Genomic DNA, 19,049 nt, shown 5'->3' with positions numbered 1-19,049 from the left:
AGAGGATAATGATGATACAATGAGACTGAGAGGCAGTTGATGTTCTCTGACCTCTCCACCAAGAAGCCGTTATGTTTTCTGACCTCTCTCCTCTTCCCTCTGCCTTCAATTTATTTTCTCAGTCCACAAGCAACACCTGTGTCAGCAAAGGCTGCTTTGCAACTCCTTCAGATGTTATGATTCACAACTGTGGAGGCTCTCAGAGAGTTGACCTGCCCCTTCACCTAGGCATGGTCCTTAACACACTGGGTCAGGAAAAACAGATCTAATTTCTCTGCCACAATACAGCACAAAGTTAGCTATCAGGCCCCCTCAGATTTTTCCAAGCTTTTTAACCAAGTTTCTTCATCCAGTCTCTGTGGAACATGAATTCTTCACCATGTTGGTCTCCCTGTGCATAACATTCCAATATTTTTCTAAAATGTGTTACCAACACCTAATACCCTATACTAAGATAAGGTCAAAAGGGGTTCATGATTTAGACATAAAGAATGATATTATAAATAGATTAGAAGAATATAGGATAGTTTACCTCTTGGATCTGTGGAGAAGGAAGGAATTTGTAGTCAAAGAAGAAGTGTTGATCATTATAGCTATAGAATGCAAAATGGATAATTTTAATTATAGTAAATTGAAAAGTTTTTGTACAAACAAAACAAATGCAGACAAGATTAGAAGGGAGGCAATAAACTGGGAAAAAAATTTACATTCAAAAGGCCTCATTTCTAAAATATATAGAGAATTGACTCAAACATAAACACTGAAGCCATTCTCAGTTGATAAATGGTCAAAAGATATGAATAGATAATTTTCAGATGAAGAAATTGAAACCATTTCTAGTTATATGAAAAGGTCCTCTAAATCACCATTGATCAGAGAAATGCAAATTAAATTAAAATTAATTAAAAAATTAAACTCTGAGATTACTACATCTCTCTCAGATTGTCTAAGATGATAATAATAGATAATGATAAAGATTGGAGAGGATGTGTGAAAACTGGGACACTAATATATTGTTGATAGAGTTGTGAACTGTTTCATCCATTCTGGAGAGCAATTCAGAGCTATGCCCAAAGAGCTATCAAAATATATATACCCTTTAATTTAGTAGTGTCTCTACTGGGTCTGTATCCCAAAAAGATCATAGAGGGGGGAAAGGAACCCACATGTGCAAAACTGTTGTGGCAGTTCTTTTTGTGGTGGCAAGAAACTGGACACTGAGTGGATGCCCATCAATTGGAGAATGGCTGAATAAGTTATGGTATGTGAATGTTATGGAGTTCTATTATTCTGTAAGAAACAAGCAACAGGATGATTTGAGAAAGGCCTGGAGAGACTTACATGAACTGATGCTGAGTGAAATGAGCAGGACCAGGAGATCATTGTACATGGCAACAACAAGATTATACCGTGATCAACTCTGATGGACATGGCCCTCTTCAATAATGAGATGATTCAAACCACTTCTTGTGATGACAGTGTATTTAAAATCAGCCAGAGTCAGGAATTCAGGTTAAGGGAAAAATCTTCAATCTTTATTCTCCGTAGAGATGGAGAAAGATTGCCATAGCAATATGGGCAGCTGCGACAGGAAGCCAACTAGCAGAGGGGGATCGGAGGTGAAGGGCGGTCATGATAGCAATGCGAGCAGCTGTGTCAAGACGCCAGCCAGCAGTCTCTCTTTCTGCTTCCTGTTCCACTCCCCTGCCTCCACCCACCAAAATCATCATTTCTTATACAACACATCAGGACTTGCACAAAGAGTGGGCGGGGACCATTCTTTCTCCAAGCTTATATATTAATAGAGTTTGGTTCAATTACTATTTAGCCTCATGTGCTTGGGACCTCAGTGCATCATGATTTTGTGATGAAGAGCCATCTATACCCAGAGAGAGGACTGTGGGAACTGAGTTTGGACACAACATAGTATTTTCATCTTTTTGTTGTTTGCTTCCATTTTGTTTTCTTTCTCATTTTTTTCTTTTTTGATCTTGTTGGGGGTCACGGCCCCAACTCCCGAGTAGAGCAGGCACTACCTGTCCACTTGAACAGCGAAGACTGTGAGTAATGAGGGGCAAGAGCCAAGGGTAGTGTGAGACTCTGCTTTATTACAAAGATTGCAGGTCCTTTTATCTCCTCAGGCCTGCTTCTACTTCCTACATCCTATGTAAGTACATTCTAATCTATAGTAAGTACATGATTCTCTAGAGGAAACTACACATAGATATGTAGCGTCATTCCTTTCCTAATAAGGATATTCAAGCTACTCCTTTCTAAGATCCGGCACACCTCTCCTGGGAATTACCACGTTGCTCCTTAGGGTGGGACCCTTCCTCTCAGTGCCATCTTGTACACCCTTACAAGGCTACCTTCAGATTACCTGAGCCATGCCCTGTGGGATGTCCAAGACTGATGGGGGTTTGACAAGTCCGCTTATGTGATCTGATTTTTCTTGTGCAGAATGATAATTATGGAAATATTTATAAAAGGATTACATATGTTTTACATATATTGGATTACTTGCCATCTGGGGAAATGGATTGGGGGAAGGGAGGGAAAATATTTGGAACACAAGGTTTTACAAGGATGAATGTTGAAAATTATGCATATTTTTGAAAATAAAAAAAACTTTAATTTAAAAAATGTGTTACCCATAAAAGAACACAATATTCCAGGACTTGTAAACATGTTTCTTTTATTCACTATAAATGATAAAAGAAAAGAGGGAAACTGATATTTCTCTTGAGATTAAATATATATTTTGGATGAATAATCTACATAATTCCCCTTTTAAAATATTCAAAAACTCCAGTAATCTCACTGATTTGGATATTCTGTCTAATGATAACAAATTATAATCCACACTTTTCTGCCCAGATACCTGATGCAACTCTTGTCCAGATTAAATTGATGTAACATGTTAGGAGCCTCTATTACTTTCTCCTCACCTCATAAGGATACCAGTGGATAACTGGGCAGATTGGGAGGCAAGATATTTATAATTGCTGTCATCATATAATCAACATATTCTTTTTAGACTGTAAATTTCTTTGATATACTTTATACTGTTTCCTCTTTATGATTTCTTATATGTCATTATTTGCGATCTGATTTCACATACCATGTACCTATCTGGTAGGAATGATCCTTATTTTAAATTTATGAAAGACTTTGATATTTGAAAACCCACAGTCATATAGCAATATCAGTGAAACATTAGTTTTTTGTTTGTTTTGTTTTGTTTTAATGAGTTATAGCTGTTCTTTATAATTTTGCAGCATTCCGTTTTTATATTTATGTATGTATGGTTCTTTCCATTTACATAGCTATAGTCATTAAGAATATTATTTTTTTGGATCAGCTTTCTTCATTTTGTATCAGTTCATGTGGATGATTTTTCATGCTTTTCTGCATTTCTTAAAGCAAAGAGTCTATTACATCTATATACCACAGTTTGTTTTACTCTTCCTCAGTGAATAGCCACTTAACTTTATTTTAAATTCTTTGATATAATGAAAAGTATTTCTGTAAACATTTTGGTGTATATAGATATTTGTTTCTTATCAACAACTTCCTTGGAGGATAAGCACAATAATGAAATTCCTGGGACAGAGTATGGACATTATAGTTATTTTATTTGCATAATTCTAGATTTCTTTCTAAAACAATTGTACTGATTCACAGCAACAACAGTGCATCCATGTGCCTTTCATCCTACAACCCCTCAAACAGTAATTATTCCAATCTTTTGTTACCTTTGCCAATTTGCAATGCATGGAGTAAAACCTCAGAGCTGTTTTGATGTTCATTTCCCTTATTATTAGTAATTTGAACATCCTTTAATATAGTCATTAAATTTCAATTCTTTTAAAAACCATTGTTCATATCTTCTTACCACTTACCTACAGGGGAATATGTGTGTTGATATAATTGTTGTTACATCTTAGATACAAAATCTTTCTCAGAGAAATTTGCAAACAAAATTCCTATTCAGCAACTACTCTTCTTATCTTCAGTGCATTAATTTTGTCTAAGCAAAAGTTTTCAGATTCACGTAATCAGTTATCTGTTTTATCTTTTGTAATTGCCTCTATCTCATGTTTATCCTATCTTTAGTTATGAGAAGTATGTGATCTGCTTTTTTTTATAATTTTATAGTATGTTCTTTAACGTTAAGTTCCTGTATCCCTTTAGAATATATTGTAAAATATATAGAAAGGTATTGGCCTAAGCCTTATTTCTGCCAGACTGCTTTCCAGTTTTCCCAGAATTCCCTCAAATTCTTTCCTAATTAATTTATATTTTTTGATTTATCAAACCCTGATTTATTGAGTACTATTGTTTCTTATTCTCCCATTTCTAGTTTGTTCTGTTCATCTTCCTCTCTTATTTTCCAAACAACACCAGATTGGTCTTTATGGTATAGTTTTAAATAGACTTTCTAAGCATTAATGCTAGAGCCTAAGAAACTGATATTGAAAATTCTAATTTCACATCATGTCATACTTACATGCCTGATATATGTGTATATGTATATATTTGTATGTATGTATACAAAGTAATATTTCCTCAACCTTTCTCATAAATATATTTTCTATTGATTTCATAATCAGATCATTATCAAAGTATAGTACCATACCTATTATTCATACAGGAGAGTCTCCGATACACTCTAAGAGAAAATAAAATGCTGAATCAAAGATCTTCAGACTATTAGTAATCAGTGATGGTTATGATGATACCAGGAAAAGTGTGTGTTAAATAAGCTCACAAGTTCAGAAATGTCTTCTGTGAAACACAGATTGTAAATGTCCTTTTAAGTGGTTCAAAGATGTAGGTTTTGCAGATCAAAAAAAAAAAAAAAAAAAAAAAAAAAAAAAAAAAAAACCAAGTTTCTCTAAAGAATTTGCATCAAAATTGGATAAAAACTGGAAGGTTCATATAAGTTGGTTCAAAGCAGAGGAAGCAAAATAAGAAGAAAACGTATTTAGTAACCACAATGGTTAAATAAATATGATATAAAGAAATAAATAAATTTAGATTAAAAGCAATGATTAATGTTGATCCTGGAGAACAGAGGATGAAACTCTCTTCTCTTCCTAAAGGAGAAATTGGAGACTATTAGTACAAAATATCAAATGCAACCTCACCTGGAGTCAATTTGTCTATTGGTTTTGCTATGTTGCTTAATTTAACAAGAGAGGGTTCAGTGTAGCTATTGAAGTATAAGCTAAATGTTAATTTTACAATAACAGCAACAAAATTCAATCCTCTGCACATTCGAATCTCAGGAAATAGTATTTCATCCTTGGAGGAGACTTTATATGTCATCTATGCCTACACCTATCTGAGTCATAAGAGCCCTTGCCCAGAACAACTGACATCAAACTCATCAAGAAATTTCTAAATCAGTGATTTTTAAGAACAGGCCCCTGCTAAGGAGGAAAAAACATTCATTTGCTTACCAGTTCTAATCAACAATGGATTTGCACTTCTTACAGTTATCATGCCTTTTATTTTCTCATTTGTTAGAAAAAACACTGTCAGGTAGTAATTTTTTTAAGGCTTTTTTTTTTCTAAGGAAGCCCTTCAACAAGATATGTTTCTAATTCAAAATTAAATTGAGTTGCTGCTGCCCTAAATCAGTGCTTCTCAAAGTATGGCCCAGAGAATCCTGGGGAGCCAGGGCTGGGGTGGGAGGGGGCAGTCTCTAAAACTGCTTCAGAAGATCTACAAATTCAAAATTAATTTGTATTTATTATATGGTAAAAATCTATAAATATAATCCACATTAACGAAAAAAAATCTTAAAACAGAACCTCAATAATTTTTAATAGTATAAAGATACTGAGTAAAAAAGTTCAAAAATCACTGCCCTAAATTATTGCAACATATGAGATTGTGAGATATATGCATTTATATATATCCAGATGTCCTAAATTTCTGCCATTCTTTTTCAGTTTTGAGGGGAAAAATACATTTTTATCAGATTTTGAAAAAAATAAGATTTATTCATATCATATGTTTTTTCTTTAATATGGAAAATATGGTCACCATATGAAATTTTTCTGTTTCACTAATTTATAGCAATAAAAATCAAATTTTATTCAGACACAGGTTTCCATTGGTAAACTACCTATGTGAATTTATTTTTCAAATATATGTATATTCATACGTTTTATGCACACATGTGTGTTTGTGATGTATACATATATACATATGTGTGTATATTCTGGCCCTTTCCCCAAAAAAGTACTCAAGACAATATCATATTATGATGAATCCAGTTTAGGTATTTCAAAAATATCTTGCTCTAAATATGTTTTCTAAACACATGCATTATTATGTTATAATTTTGTTGGAATAAATTTGATTATGTTCTTCTTAATGTAGAATATGCTGATATAAAAGGATCTTACAGCTTATTTTTACCCTCAAATTTTACACATGAGGAAGCTGAGGCCTAGAAAATGACTTGCCTAGAATCACCCAAATACTTTTGTCTAGTGGTAAAGCCAAGGTATCTTAATCTGGGTTAAAAGCTCATTTTTCTCTATGTCCCTTCTCATTATCATCATTAGCATTAATATTCAATGGGATCCCAAATGTAGAGCAGCATCGTGTCAGATAGAATATTTAAATCTTTGCCCTTTGAACAAAGCAAAGAATATTAGTTTCTTCTCTTCCTAATAGTTTTCATTTCATTTTTCAGCTTTGATGGTTGCAGGAGTTATTGATTTCAAACAATGGAATAAGTAATTTATAATATGGTTGTTTCAAAATGGAATATTTGAAAATGTAATTTGTTTATTTTTTGCCCTAGATCTAACTGGCTTAAAAACCCAGATGCTGATTCTGATGAGCTCTTCCGAATGGTGGCTGAGGTTTTTATCCTTTGGTGTAAATCACACGTAAGCTGCCTCCTTATCCCCTGTGTTTAAGATTCTTGTCAAAAAAAGGTATGTTTCCTGGAAATTTTGCAGTAATGTTTGTTTTATTTTTGCTTTGTTTAACCCTAGAACTTCAAGCGGGAAGAGCAAAATTTTGTGATTCAGAATGAAATTAACAATCTGGCATTTTTAACTGGAGACAGCAAGAGCAAGATGTCAAAAGTAAGTCAGTAGGTGTCATTTTTAAAGAGATATTCAACCTCAGGATTCTGTCATGATTTAGATGTCTGATACTGTTCTGGATTAATTTTGTATTGAGGCAATTTTTTTTGCAGGTAGGCCAAGGAGCAACCCAAAAAAAAATTCATTGTTCTTGAAAATTACTCAGAATAAAGTGTGCTTCAAAACACACAATCATCCTCTTTTATGAATAAGATGTTGCTGTACATACTGAAAAAGAGATAAATATTTTAGGACTTACATAATACATTTTAAAGGTTTCTTGCTTAAAAGATTGATCTTAAAAACCATAACTTAGGCTTTTAAAATAGAACTACCTACTGTATAGCAAAAATGCAAACACATATGTACATACTGTCAACTCTTGATTATCTGTTAGGAGATAGACACCTAGTGGAAAATACTGCTTTCAAAATTATTAACAGTATATGTTCTACTTTACATACTTTCTTAATTGACATCTGGGGCATTTCCTGGCATTGTACTCAGTTTTGTTGGCATCTCAGAACCATTAGTTTTTCATGCAGTTTTTCATGCAGAGAAGCCCTAAGAAGCTCAATGCTTTCACTGCTCCTTGGAAGGTTTGAAAAACAGTCTTATGATTCTGAGAGAGGATAGCCTCTTCCCAGCTGGAGGGAATGTTAAGGAGAAATTAAGCAGGATGGACGCGAAGAGGAAATAAGCTTTCTAACTCTTCCTGAGTAAAATCTTCAGACTGTCATTTCATTTTGTTTGATATGAATTCCTAAATCATTAAATATATCTGTGTCCAAATGTAAGTACAAAATGAAAGGCAAATCTAAATGACTTGTGCATCATTCACTAATATGTATCAATCAGGCTTCTCCTCCCTTTCATAAGTGAGAATTGAGAGTTGACTATTTATAAAGCTTTGTGTAATATAAAATACATGGCAATGCATATCTGTTTACATGTCAGTGATAAGGGTGCTGCATATTGAAGAATATACTGGTGAATTTTTCATGAGGATCCCCAAGTAAGTTAAAATCACTACTACAAAGAGTAGTAGTATTAATTCGATGCATTGATTCAAAAGTGAGTCATTGTAATGCCTTTGTTCTATTTAAGATTTTAAGCAAGTGCTAGTATTATACCAAAAGACTCTCTCAAGGCTATAAAACTAAAAATTACAGCTAGTTTTGGGTTTAGGGAAGCAATAGATTCAATGTAACATTCCTAAGTTTTTTTTAATTCTTTTGGTTCCAAATTTCATACTGTTTCCAGTTTGCTGTGCTGTGATTGTTGCTTTGAGGAACCAGAAATGACTGTGACTTTTTTTTTTTAATAAAAGGGGATATGTGAAAGTCAAAATTTACAGAACATCTAAATTGGAGAAAGGGAGTTATTCACATTATAAGAGGAATTTATGATAATATAATTCCATTTTATGTTACCCTTTTTGCAAGTGTTCTTAGTGAATTTTAAAAAGTAATTCATCTTGTTATTAGCACAGTTAATGCTAAGTTGAAGTACAGCTATAATAAGGTTTTTAGGCTATAGATCACATCTTGTGCCTCCACCAATGAATTCTGACCTGATGTCACTATTGGTCTCACCTTTTAATTATTGTCTTGAGTTTCTGGTTTCCAGTGGGAAAATTTTATTTTTAATTGACATCATGGTCCCCAAGTCACTAAACAACTTCTATTCCTTCTTATAATCACTTCAGCCTTTCCAATCAATTGGTTTTTCCTTGGACCTTTAACTAATTACCTACTTTTTCCTAATTAGACTAACACTCATGGTTAGAAACAAAATAAGTTTAATACAGTTGACCCTGGATTTCACTTTTCTGATGAGGGATGACATAAGTTCCTTGGGTTTGTGATTGTTGAACAAATCTGGTGAAACTGAATGATGACATTTCAAAACTAATCTCCTAGACGTGATTCCTTGGTGTAATCACTTATATAGGAAGAGGAATATAATATTAAATATTAAAACATATTCAATTCAATAAACATTTATTAAGTACTTATTGTGTTCAAGACACCATGGTAGGAGCCAGAGATAAAAAGATAGAATCCTTGTGGATATGTTCATACTGTTATTTTTAATTCCTTTTACAACACAGCATTTAGATACTTCCTTATGAATGCCTACTTTACCAAAAAAAAAAAAAAAAAAAAAAAAAACTAATGAAATAATTATGTTCCCTTTTGAGAAATCTCTAGCATTTGTAAGACTATAAAGTCAAATCATTGCATTTTCATTTTCATTTACATAATTTGCAAATCTTTTTCTATGTCAATCAGGCAACTGTGTCACGTCTTTATATGTTACAATGTCCGCATATACTATACTTGGATGTTAACTAATACCATATTCCTCAATATAAAATCCTTATTGCTTCTTTGCCCTGGTTAAGAGGCAGTGTGATTTCAGAAATGAGCCAAAAAACCAAAAGCCTTTCAGTGACAAATTAAATAAAAGTGCTGATGCAAGAATCAGGAAAACCTGAATTCACATCTGTCTTCAGACACTTTGTGTCATCTTGGATAACATGACTATCTCAGTCTCTTCATCTGTAAAATGGAGATAATAAGAGTCTCTGTCTCCAAAGATGGTTGTGATGATAAAATAAGATTATAATTGTAAAGTTCTTTGCAAACTTTAAAATGCAATGTAAATGCTAACTATTGTTATTTATTATTATTCATCAGAAATTTCTATTTTGGTCCATAGTTGAGCTTTTTATTCACTTTTTCTGTGACCAGGGACAAGTCATTTAATTCTTCAGTATCTTAATTTTCATTCTGGTAAAGTAGTCTATTAAGTTGTTCCCTCTATAAAGTTCATCAAAATGTGCTTTAGTTTAAATTAAGTCTGCTAGAGTTACCTTTTTAAAGACAGGTGGGCATTATATAGGCACAAAGAATTATGAGTGGAAGAAACATAGTTAACCAGAGATTAAACATTTGTATCTTTCCTATATTTATATTCTACATCTGTAATATTTGAGTAAGGCTGTATTTCTTTTAGCATATGATGTCTCAATCATGGACTTAGCTAGTTTCAGCTAAGAATAATACAATTTAGAAGTTTTATCAGGATTCTAGGCTCCTATTCCCAGATTAAAATTAAAAGGTCACACTTAGCACAGGGCAACATGTACTTTCTGTGAGCTGTCTAATAAATAAGGATACTTCACTAAAAGTAATGTTGCAAAGTGAAGAGGTCTAGATTCATGTACTTCCTGTGATATTTAACTAGATAGTGACTATGAGTAAATTATTTATCTTCTTCAAGCCTCAGTTTTCTCATCTGTAAAAATGGGGTTTATAATATCTATAGTATCTTTTCCCAGAGCTATTGTGAGGCTCTGTGTAGCTTTGCAAACTACCAACGTGCCATGTAAATGTCAGTATTGTTAATATTACTTTCAGATTTTCCATGGGTATTTCTATTCTGGAAAAGCATTTAGGAGCTAGGAAATGGTATTATTAATTAACATCAGTTGATTTCCCCATTTGTCCTCATCTGCCTGTGATAAGATTTCCCTTCTCTACTTGATGAACAAGGTTCATGGCCTCTCCTCTTGTGCTTGCTTTTACTCCACTCTTCATGAATACTGGTGTGGTGTAAATTATTTCTGCATATTCTGGTCTGTGTCGAGGTATGTGAACATGAATGCTGCATGCTCATTCCAACCCCATATGTGATTACATGAAGATAAAGAAAGTTGAGATAAAGAAAATATACCGTGAGCAAGATTGTTCAAATCAGATTTACTTACACTTGGTCCTAAGACTATATTTTTTTCCTTGGAAAATGAAAAATCATTTTGTAGAGTGCTCATTGTATATTTTGTTTACATGACATTAGTGTGCTAATATATGTTAAGCTAAATATACCTAAAGCTGAGCATTTCTTTGTTTTTAATTTATTTTTTTTCTGGAAAAATGGCAGCTGCTTCCTCGGAGGGGAATGGTAAGTTAGAAAATGTTCAGCTCAAGATGTACTAGTTTCTTCACTAGGTTTAAAAGACCAGGTTAGTAATACAAAAGATGCAGAGAGTGTTTAACCTTAAAGCATTAATAAAAATTATTGGGAAAGCTCTAAAAATGTTTTTGGTGCAGATGATCACTAGGGGTTTTAAGAAGCACACACACAATTACATTTACTGTTTCTCATTAATATGTGCACATACATAAAAAGATGCTCATGAACACATCATATACCTAGACAGCCAAAATTCTATTGGTCTTTCTCTAATTTTGTTTTCCTCTCATCAAATGAAAATATAGTTACCAACTTATGAACAGATTGTATTACAGAAGTTTTGCTTGAAATCAGTTGTTTAGAATTCAGAATTCACTTTACTATAGAATGAGTTTTTTAATATGTCTGCTAAATTTGCAGATCAAGTCACAAATACTTATTTAATCCCTAATGTAACTAAAATATAATATTGTCCTAATTGTTCAGAATGGAGTTTGATGAAATAGAGTAGAATTTATCTAATTTATCTAAGTTCATAGAGTAATAAATACTATATACATACATCCCACACACGTGTGTGTGTGTCAGGGACGGGGTGTACTAAAAACTTGCAATAGATATATATAGAAACTTCACACAGCAAAAGTAATAAATAAAGGTTTTAGTATTCAACTTGCAATGCTTTTCCTCTGAGGGAATCATAAATACCTAGTCTTTTTTATTCCCATCTAAATGCAGAAAAAAAAAAACTCTTTTGGTTCCAAGCCAATGGAGTTTCTATAGCTTGAGGCAGGCCCTTAAGTAGGGTAGAAAGTAGGGATGAAGAGAGAGAGGAAATGAGAGGCAAGGTTTTGGGATTGACAGAAAAGTATTGTGAGAGGTAGCACACATGGGAAGGACACATGTAAGCTAGATTCTGCCTACAGACCATATTTATGTAGAGAAAGGATGAAAATGCATGATATCTTCTTCAATAATTACTATGTTACATGTTGCCTGAGAAGCCACCCAGTCTCTGAAAACACAAGATTATTGCTCTTTAAATCATGGGAATGTGACATATGGGAGTTAAATGATATGGTAGTGTTTATTTGGAGAATCCTTGTTTTTTCTAATTAGACAGAAGAGATTTCAGTTATTATTCACTGGACTTTTAATGTTGGTAGATTCAATTCAACAGGCATTCATGGTCTAGGTCTACTGTGCTCAGTGATCAGGAACATTCACAGATAAGCAAGGTATGCTCTCAAGGATCTTATAATCTAGTTGAGAAAATAAGAATGAATTAAGTGTAATATATAAAACACAATGTTATAATGCATAGAAAAGGAACAAATTTATATTTTAAGCTTATTAAGGAGATTTTTTTTAAAAAATTCCAGCCCAGATTGTAAGGACCATAATGGTAAAATATACAATTGAGTTAGGTATCTAACAAAAAGAAGCTGTGAATGTTGTCCTTTCACTTGAGATAGACTTGTAAGTGTAGGAGACAATATTGTTTGAAAATGAGAATGAAATTCCAAGAAATTGTAAAATGTATGTTAGTGCCTGCTAATGAAGGTGGGATGGCAAAAAGGAAAAATTGAAGTTGGGATTATTAGCCTGGGAATATCTAGTCTGAAAGATGGGATTGAAGGAGAGAGAAAAAAAGAGAAGCAATTTTTTCCTTATCTAATTAAGGGAAAGATATTAGATTCCATGGCCTTATGATGAAAGCTAATGAACCAATTGCTAACCAGACTCAGATTGTCAGACACTCTGGAATGATGACCTGCTGAAATGAACTCACTTTAATGGTATATTGTTGGGTTTAAACTTTTTTTTTTTCTCAATAACAAAATTCAACCTCATTAACTACATCTTAACTATTCATCTGGTTATCACTCAATACTTTGAAGTATCTTGGTTTTCCATTCTGTTGATCAAGAAACTGTGATTATTATGTAGTACATTGTGGTGTGGGCCCCCTGCTTTAACTGACTCTTCTCCTATTGTTTCTTTTTGTTTTGTTTTTTTTCTTTTCACACAGGCCATGCAAGTAAAGGTACAGGTCAAATGCATGCATGATATATTTTTTTCTGTCCTAGTAATAGAGGTACCAGACTCTGGCTACCCTCTTCATTGTGATTACCAGGAGGGTGGTATGGAGTGGATTTTCCCCACTTAGAATTCTCCACCCTGGATCAGTGAACATGGTTACTCTTTTATAAAATTAATGAATTTAGATTCTTGGATGTGGGATGCCATCCAGTCCAATTGAAATAATACCTTTTGGGAACAACTCTGACAAAGATGTGAACCTGCAGGCCTGTCAGCCCAGGTCATCATTTAGTTTTATCATCTTCATGTTGAAAATGCCACTGTTTTCCATAGGGAGTCCTTGACTTTTCATACTCACCAGAAAAGTCCTAGTCATTGTCCTTGTTCTAAGAAACCGTAAGATGATTCTTATGAAAACCAATGTTCTCCATTAGCATTTTCCCCAAAGCCCACTTAGGCATTTGAAATAGAAAGGCCATGGAGTTGGATTTTGATGATGGTGATAGTGGTGGTGATTATGTAAGGTATAGTCTCCTCTTAAGCGATTTTCAAGTTACTTTTTTCTTTTTTATTTCTCTCCATGTATTCTTTCTAGCTACACACCCCTCCATCTAGTGCCTATGACAGAAAAGGGAAAGGCATTTTGAGCTGGAGTCAGGTTTACACTAACTCTAAACAAATAAAAAAAAATGACTCAAACTTTATTTTAGAGGATAATGGTTTTTTGCTGTGTTCTAGGGAACTCATCACATAGTTACCTTCCTCTTCTTGTCCCAGGCACTTATTTCCCACCTTCCCTTTTTATAGGTTCCACTTAGCCCTTCATCCCTGATTTTTTTGGGAGGAATCTTGAATGCTGAGTGCCCTTATTATGACTGAAAAAACTAACAGGATATGGCCTTTGAGGCCCCACTGACTCCATGGTGATTTCTCTATATGAAATCACCTTTACATGCATCAGATCACGGAGCACTTCTTGCAACTTCAGTGTCCTATTTTATAGATATCAACTGCTCCAGGAATGTGTATTCTCTGACCTACAGTTTCAAACAGTTAGAAACTCTTGCAACAGACTGGGAGGTTGGGAGTGGGAGAGTGTTACCCAGGGTCAGAAGTAAAATGGGAAATGTCTAACCTTTCTAATAGAAGGGGAATGGCAGGCTTTTTAAAAATGAGAAAATCTATACTTCTAAGATTACCTTCTTCTACTAAAATTAAATTGAACTGAACAATTTGAAGGAAGGAAAATGATTATTTACAAAGCTTTTCTTTTCTTTATCCTCATAAAATTCAAGTCTTTTATTTAAAAAAAGCCTGCCTTACCCTAAGACTTAGGTTGCATATCAGTACCACAAAATCTGGGGAAACCATCTTGTCTGTCAGCAGTCCGTCCACAAAGTAATATCTGAGCTTTTGTTGATGTTTCATTGTAAACCATAGTGCTATTATCATTTCATTGCCCTCAACATTTCCATGGGCATTTCTGAAAGCAAAGATTTGGTGGATATAAATTTCTTCTCCCTCACCCATGCCTGAATCATTCTATCCTTACCTCACCATCTTCCTTCTTTTTACATACTAATTCCCCCTATGAGAGAGAAAGACCCACAGACAACCAGAGACAGAGAAAGGGAGACACATCTAGGATTATGTTCTTCTTAAAGTGCACACCTTCTAGGAAGAATAGGAAGCCCATTTGTCAATTGTTCCCACTTAAAATCATGTAGAATGAGCTCTGTTTGCCAAATGGAATGTGTTAACCACCAGCTACAAGCTACTCACACCTTTAGAATGCTATCCATTCCTTCAATACGTTTTTAATGAACTATCTTTAAAAAGGATTTTAAAAAGAGAGAGAAAGAAGACAAGAATCTGTTGAATTGCAAGAGTACAAACATTTTTTTTCTATTTGCTTAGGATTCTTCCCTCCGTTAGCATCTCCTCTTAAGAGAATTCCACCCAGAATTTTTCTTTTTTCTAGGAAAGTTCTCACATTGCCTTAGTGTGAAGATGATTAAATTGACTGTTACTGCTGGCTTCCTAGTACAGAAATGATAATTAAATTTAGATCATTGTAACTCTAGTCCCCATTGTGCAGAACTTCTTCAATTTTGCCAAGGGAATTGAAATAGCCTTTAAATATTTTTCCATAAGTATAAAAAATGGTATTTCTTTCCAACATATTTTTGATCAGGAAACCAAATCAGTTTAAAAGCACTACCAATTCTTTTCACTCTCCATCTCCATTGTCCAAAAATACATGAGATCTAGAAGGTATTGGGATGTATGTGAGAAATATGTGCATATAAAACAGTATAGTTAAAACTTTCATTCTTCATAATATTCTTACTTTCCTTAATAATAAGCAAAAATATTTAATTGCTTATATGATTACATTTTGTTTCTTTAGTCCACCAATTTTTATTGTCCTTTGAAATGTTATTGGGCCCTATCTGTAATCTCAAAAAGCCATTAGCCACAAGGAAGCAGACTACTTATTGGAAAAGTAGACCCCTTCAAAAGAATCACTAAAATGTTCTTTTGTTTGTTTTTTTCTCCTTTGTTTTTTGGCATCAACTTCTAGTCTGGAGGACAAGACCAAGAGCGGAAGAAAACAAAACGGAGAGGTGATTTGTACTCCATCCAAACGTCTCTTATTGTGGCTGCCCTGAAGAAAATGCTACCCATTGGTTTAAATATGTGTACTCCAGGTGATCAGGAGCTAATCTCCCTGGCAAAAATAAGATACAGTTATGTAAGTCTATCTGAAATGCACTTAGCTAATCTACTACATGTGATAATTACAATATACCACTTCTTTGGACATTGCCTAAATTTTAATGCTATAATAATAATGTTTATACCTGTAGTTTCAAAAACATATTAATGTCTTTGAAACATCATCCTTCTCAACCCTCATTACAAGCAATTTTGCAATAAATGCTTTTATGTCTCATTTTTGCAAATGGAAAAACCAAGATTCAGGAGAGAAAAGACTTAGTTATTAAAACTACTCCAGGACCCGGTGCCTCCTTCAGGATAAATTTATTACTTCTGTGCCTAATTAAATTTTTTTTTCATTTTTAGCTGTACTATGTACCAGCAATATCAGTTTATGATTCATCTCCCTCACTCACTCCAATAGGTGGCAGAGACCACAAGTAACAAAATTCAAAATCTCTTTCTACAGAGGGACACAGATGAAGAAGTCAAAGATCATCTGAGGAATAACCTGCACTTGCAGGAAAAGGTAATATCACAAGGAGACACTGAGCATGTGTAAGTCTGTTCTTTCTAAAAGTCAATTAGGAATATTGATCATTGAAGGAGTTTATAATTCCCTCTGGAATTAATACAAAGTTTAAAAAATAATCCTCAAAACAATCTCAGTAAGTTTTTATTTAATCAAATTCTTTTCCTGCATTTTAAAATTTTCTCTAGTTTTTTTTACAGTATTATGTTTGATTGACATTCAGTAACATTTCAGGATATATATATAGAAAAAAACAAGGAGGAATGAACTCAGAGAACTTCTAGATTTGTATCCTCTATCAAATCTGAGAATCAGTCATGAAAAAATTAATTGAAATGCAATGTGAAGCATTGGATTAAATTCACAAGTTTCTGAACAATGAGACTGATTAGACATTGATTTCATTAAAACTGAGAGAAGTGCCAAAAAGGCACAAGTAATTCTTCCTGAAAGTAGTAAGATAGATGGAAAGATTATGAGAACTCTTCCAGTCTTATTCTTCTCTTCCTTAGAAGGTTCTCAGTTTTTCTATATTCCAAGAGTAAAAGAAAATCACTTTCATAGTAAAGATGGGGAAAGGAAAAAAAAAAAAAGAAAGGAGAATAATATCATAAGAATCCTCACCCATTCCAGGAAGAAAGGTAGAAATGAGCTTGGAAGCATGGGAGGCATGGGGGAATAATATAGGACACAAAAGATTAATAAACTTTATTTTTAAATTATTTTAAAAACAATTCTTAGTATTTAAGAAGAGATTGATTTAAAACTTGGTATGTAGTTCACTTCAATGAATGAGGAGAAGATAACAGTATATGGTTTGTAAGGGTTATATTCCCATCTTGTCATTATGCTAAGTTGTTATGCTTAGTCTTTTTAAAATATTAAGAATGCCTTTCTTAAGGTATTATTGAAGCGAAAATAGCCTTGGCATTCAAAAAATGGTTCCCTGTTTATATAGCAGAGCAATTCTTTTTTTTAACATTCACCTAATCAAAGAATCACAGAATGTGAGAGTTAAAGGGTTCTCAACAGCCATATAGTCCAATAAGTACATGAAAGGAAAACTCCCATGACATATTCCACAAGTGGTTTTCCAGCTTATGTTTTAAGATGTCAAAGAAAGGGAAACTCACTAGCTCTTCAAGTAGTCCTTTACTCTTGAACAGCTTTAAATGTTGAGAAATTGTTGGGTTTTCTCCCTAGTTAAAGCTTAAATTGGTCTCTGCAAAATCCACCTATTACTTCAGGTTCTATTCTGTAGAACCCAACAGAACAAGTCTAGTTCCTCTTATACATGACAGCTATCCACATATTTAAGAACAATTATCATGTTCCTCCTAAGACTTTTCTTCTCCAAACAAAATATGCCCAGTTCCTTCAATTCATCCTCATAAAACATCAACCAAGTATTTCCTGGCTGCCCTGCTCCAAATATTCTCCATCTACCATGAAACTTAGAACTAAACACAGTACTCCAAATAAAATATTGTAAGAGCAATTGATAATAAATGATTAGCAGTATTATTTGAGTATAGCTATCTAGCCAGTCCTGAATCCATCTAATTGTGTAATCACTATCTCAAGATATTTCCCATATGAATAGCATAAGATACATTATCAGAAGCTTTGATAAAACGCTTACTTAGTATCAATAACAAAATGGAATTGTAGTCAGTCTGATAGAATAAATTCTTGACTTTTTGTAATCATTGCTTTCCTTTCTAGATTTTCTCCAACTCTTTTTAAAATAATTCATTCTAGAATTTTCTCAGGGATCAAAGTCAAATTTACTGGCTGATCACTTTGACGATTGCTTTCTTTTTCTTTTATGAAAAATTGGGATATTTCCTCTCTAATCTTATGGCATTACTTCTGTTTTCCAGTTATATCTTTCAGATATAACTACTGATTCAGCAATCACATCTGTCATTTTTTTTAGTACTAAAGGATGAAGTTCAATTGATCCTAGCTATTTGAATTCATCTAAAACAGCTAGGTACCTTCTCACTCTCTCCTGGCTATCTATTTGTTTCAAATATATAAACTCCCTGTTCAGTGATATAATATTTGTAAAATGTTTAGCACAATGTCTATCAAATAGTAGGTATTACTCAGCCTCCTCCTTATTGACTCCAGCCACCTGTGTTTTGTCATTCATTTTCAATATATTGGTCATTCTTCTTTGCAGAGGAAACAGAAACAAATAAGAATTAAGCAGCTTTATTTTTTCTTATCAATTATCTTTGCCCCAGACATCCCAAGTAAATCTTCTATCTATCTCTTCTTCAATCCTCCTTATTCTCCCAATATAGCTTTAAATTATTTTCCTTACCAACCTCAACTCATTTGGAGTTTTTAAAATTACTTATAACATTCTTATAGTGTTATCAAAAGACCCATGGAGCTCAGCAGAGTTTGGCAGTAAGCTTGTGGCAAACTGCTACTGCCCATTGCTTCCCCAGTTGCAAGCCAGTCCAGGAAAAGTGTTACAACCAATATTCTTTTACTGTGAAAGAAGAATCCTTTAATCAGCAATTCTCACTGTGCCCACTGGCAAGCCACACATTGAATGAAGAAGCAGGAGCAAGCTTTATATTGTTAGTTCTGTTCCTTCCCTCACTCTTCAAGGTTCATTATTGGTCAGATTTATAGTCAATAAA

The 19,049-nt window shown here is 33.6% G+C and overlaps 1 protein-coding gene across 1 annotated transcript in view; it reads left to right on the top strand.

Annotated features, from left to right (window-relative positions):
* The window catches only part of RYR3 (ryanodine receptor 3), a 438,620-nt gene that overhangs the window by 343,233 nt on the left and 76,338 nt on the right, over positions 1-19,049 (top strand). Inside the window, exons 56-59 of the mRNA XM_051973649.1 lie at positions 6,824-6,911; positions 7,020-7,112; positions 15,721-15,891; positions 16,327-16,386. Coding sequence (XP_051829609.1) covers positions 6,824-6,911; positions 7,020-7,112; positions 15,721-15,891; positions 16,327-16,386 — 412 coding nt within the window. The remainder of the gene's footprint in view (positions 1-6,823; positions 6,912-7,019; positions 7,113-15,720; positions 15,892-16,326; positions 16,387-19,049) is intronic.

The sequence above is a fragment of the Antechinus flavipes genome, chromosome 2, assembly GCF_016432865.1.
Source record: "Antechinus flavipes isolate AdamAnt ecotype Samford, QLD, Australia chromosome 2, AdamAnt_v2, whole genome shotgun sequence".
NCBI lineage: Eukaryota > Metazoa > Chordata > Mammalia > Dasyuromorphia > Dasyuridae > Antechinus > Antechinus flavipes.
The sequence above is the reverse complement of the archived record's forward strand: the minus strand, read 5'-3'. Positions and strand labels throughout refer to the sequence as shown.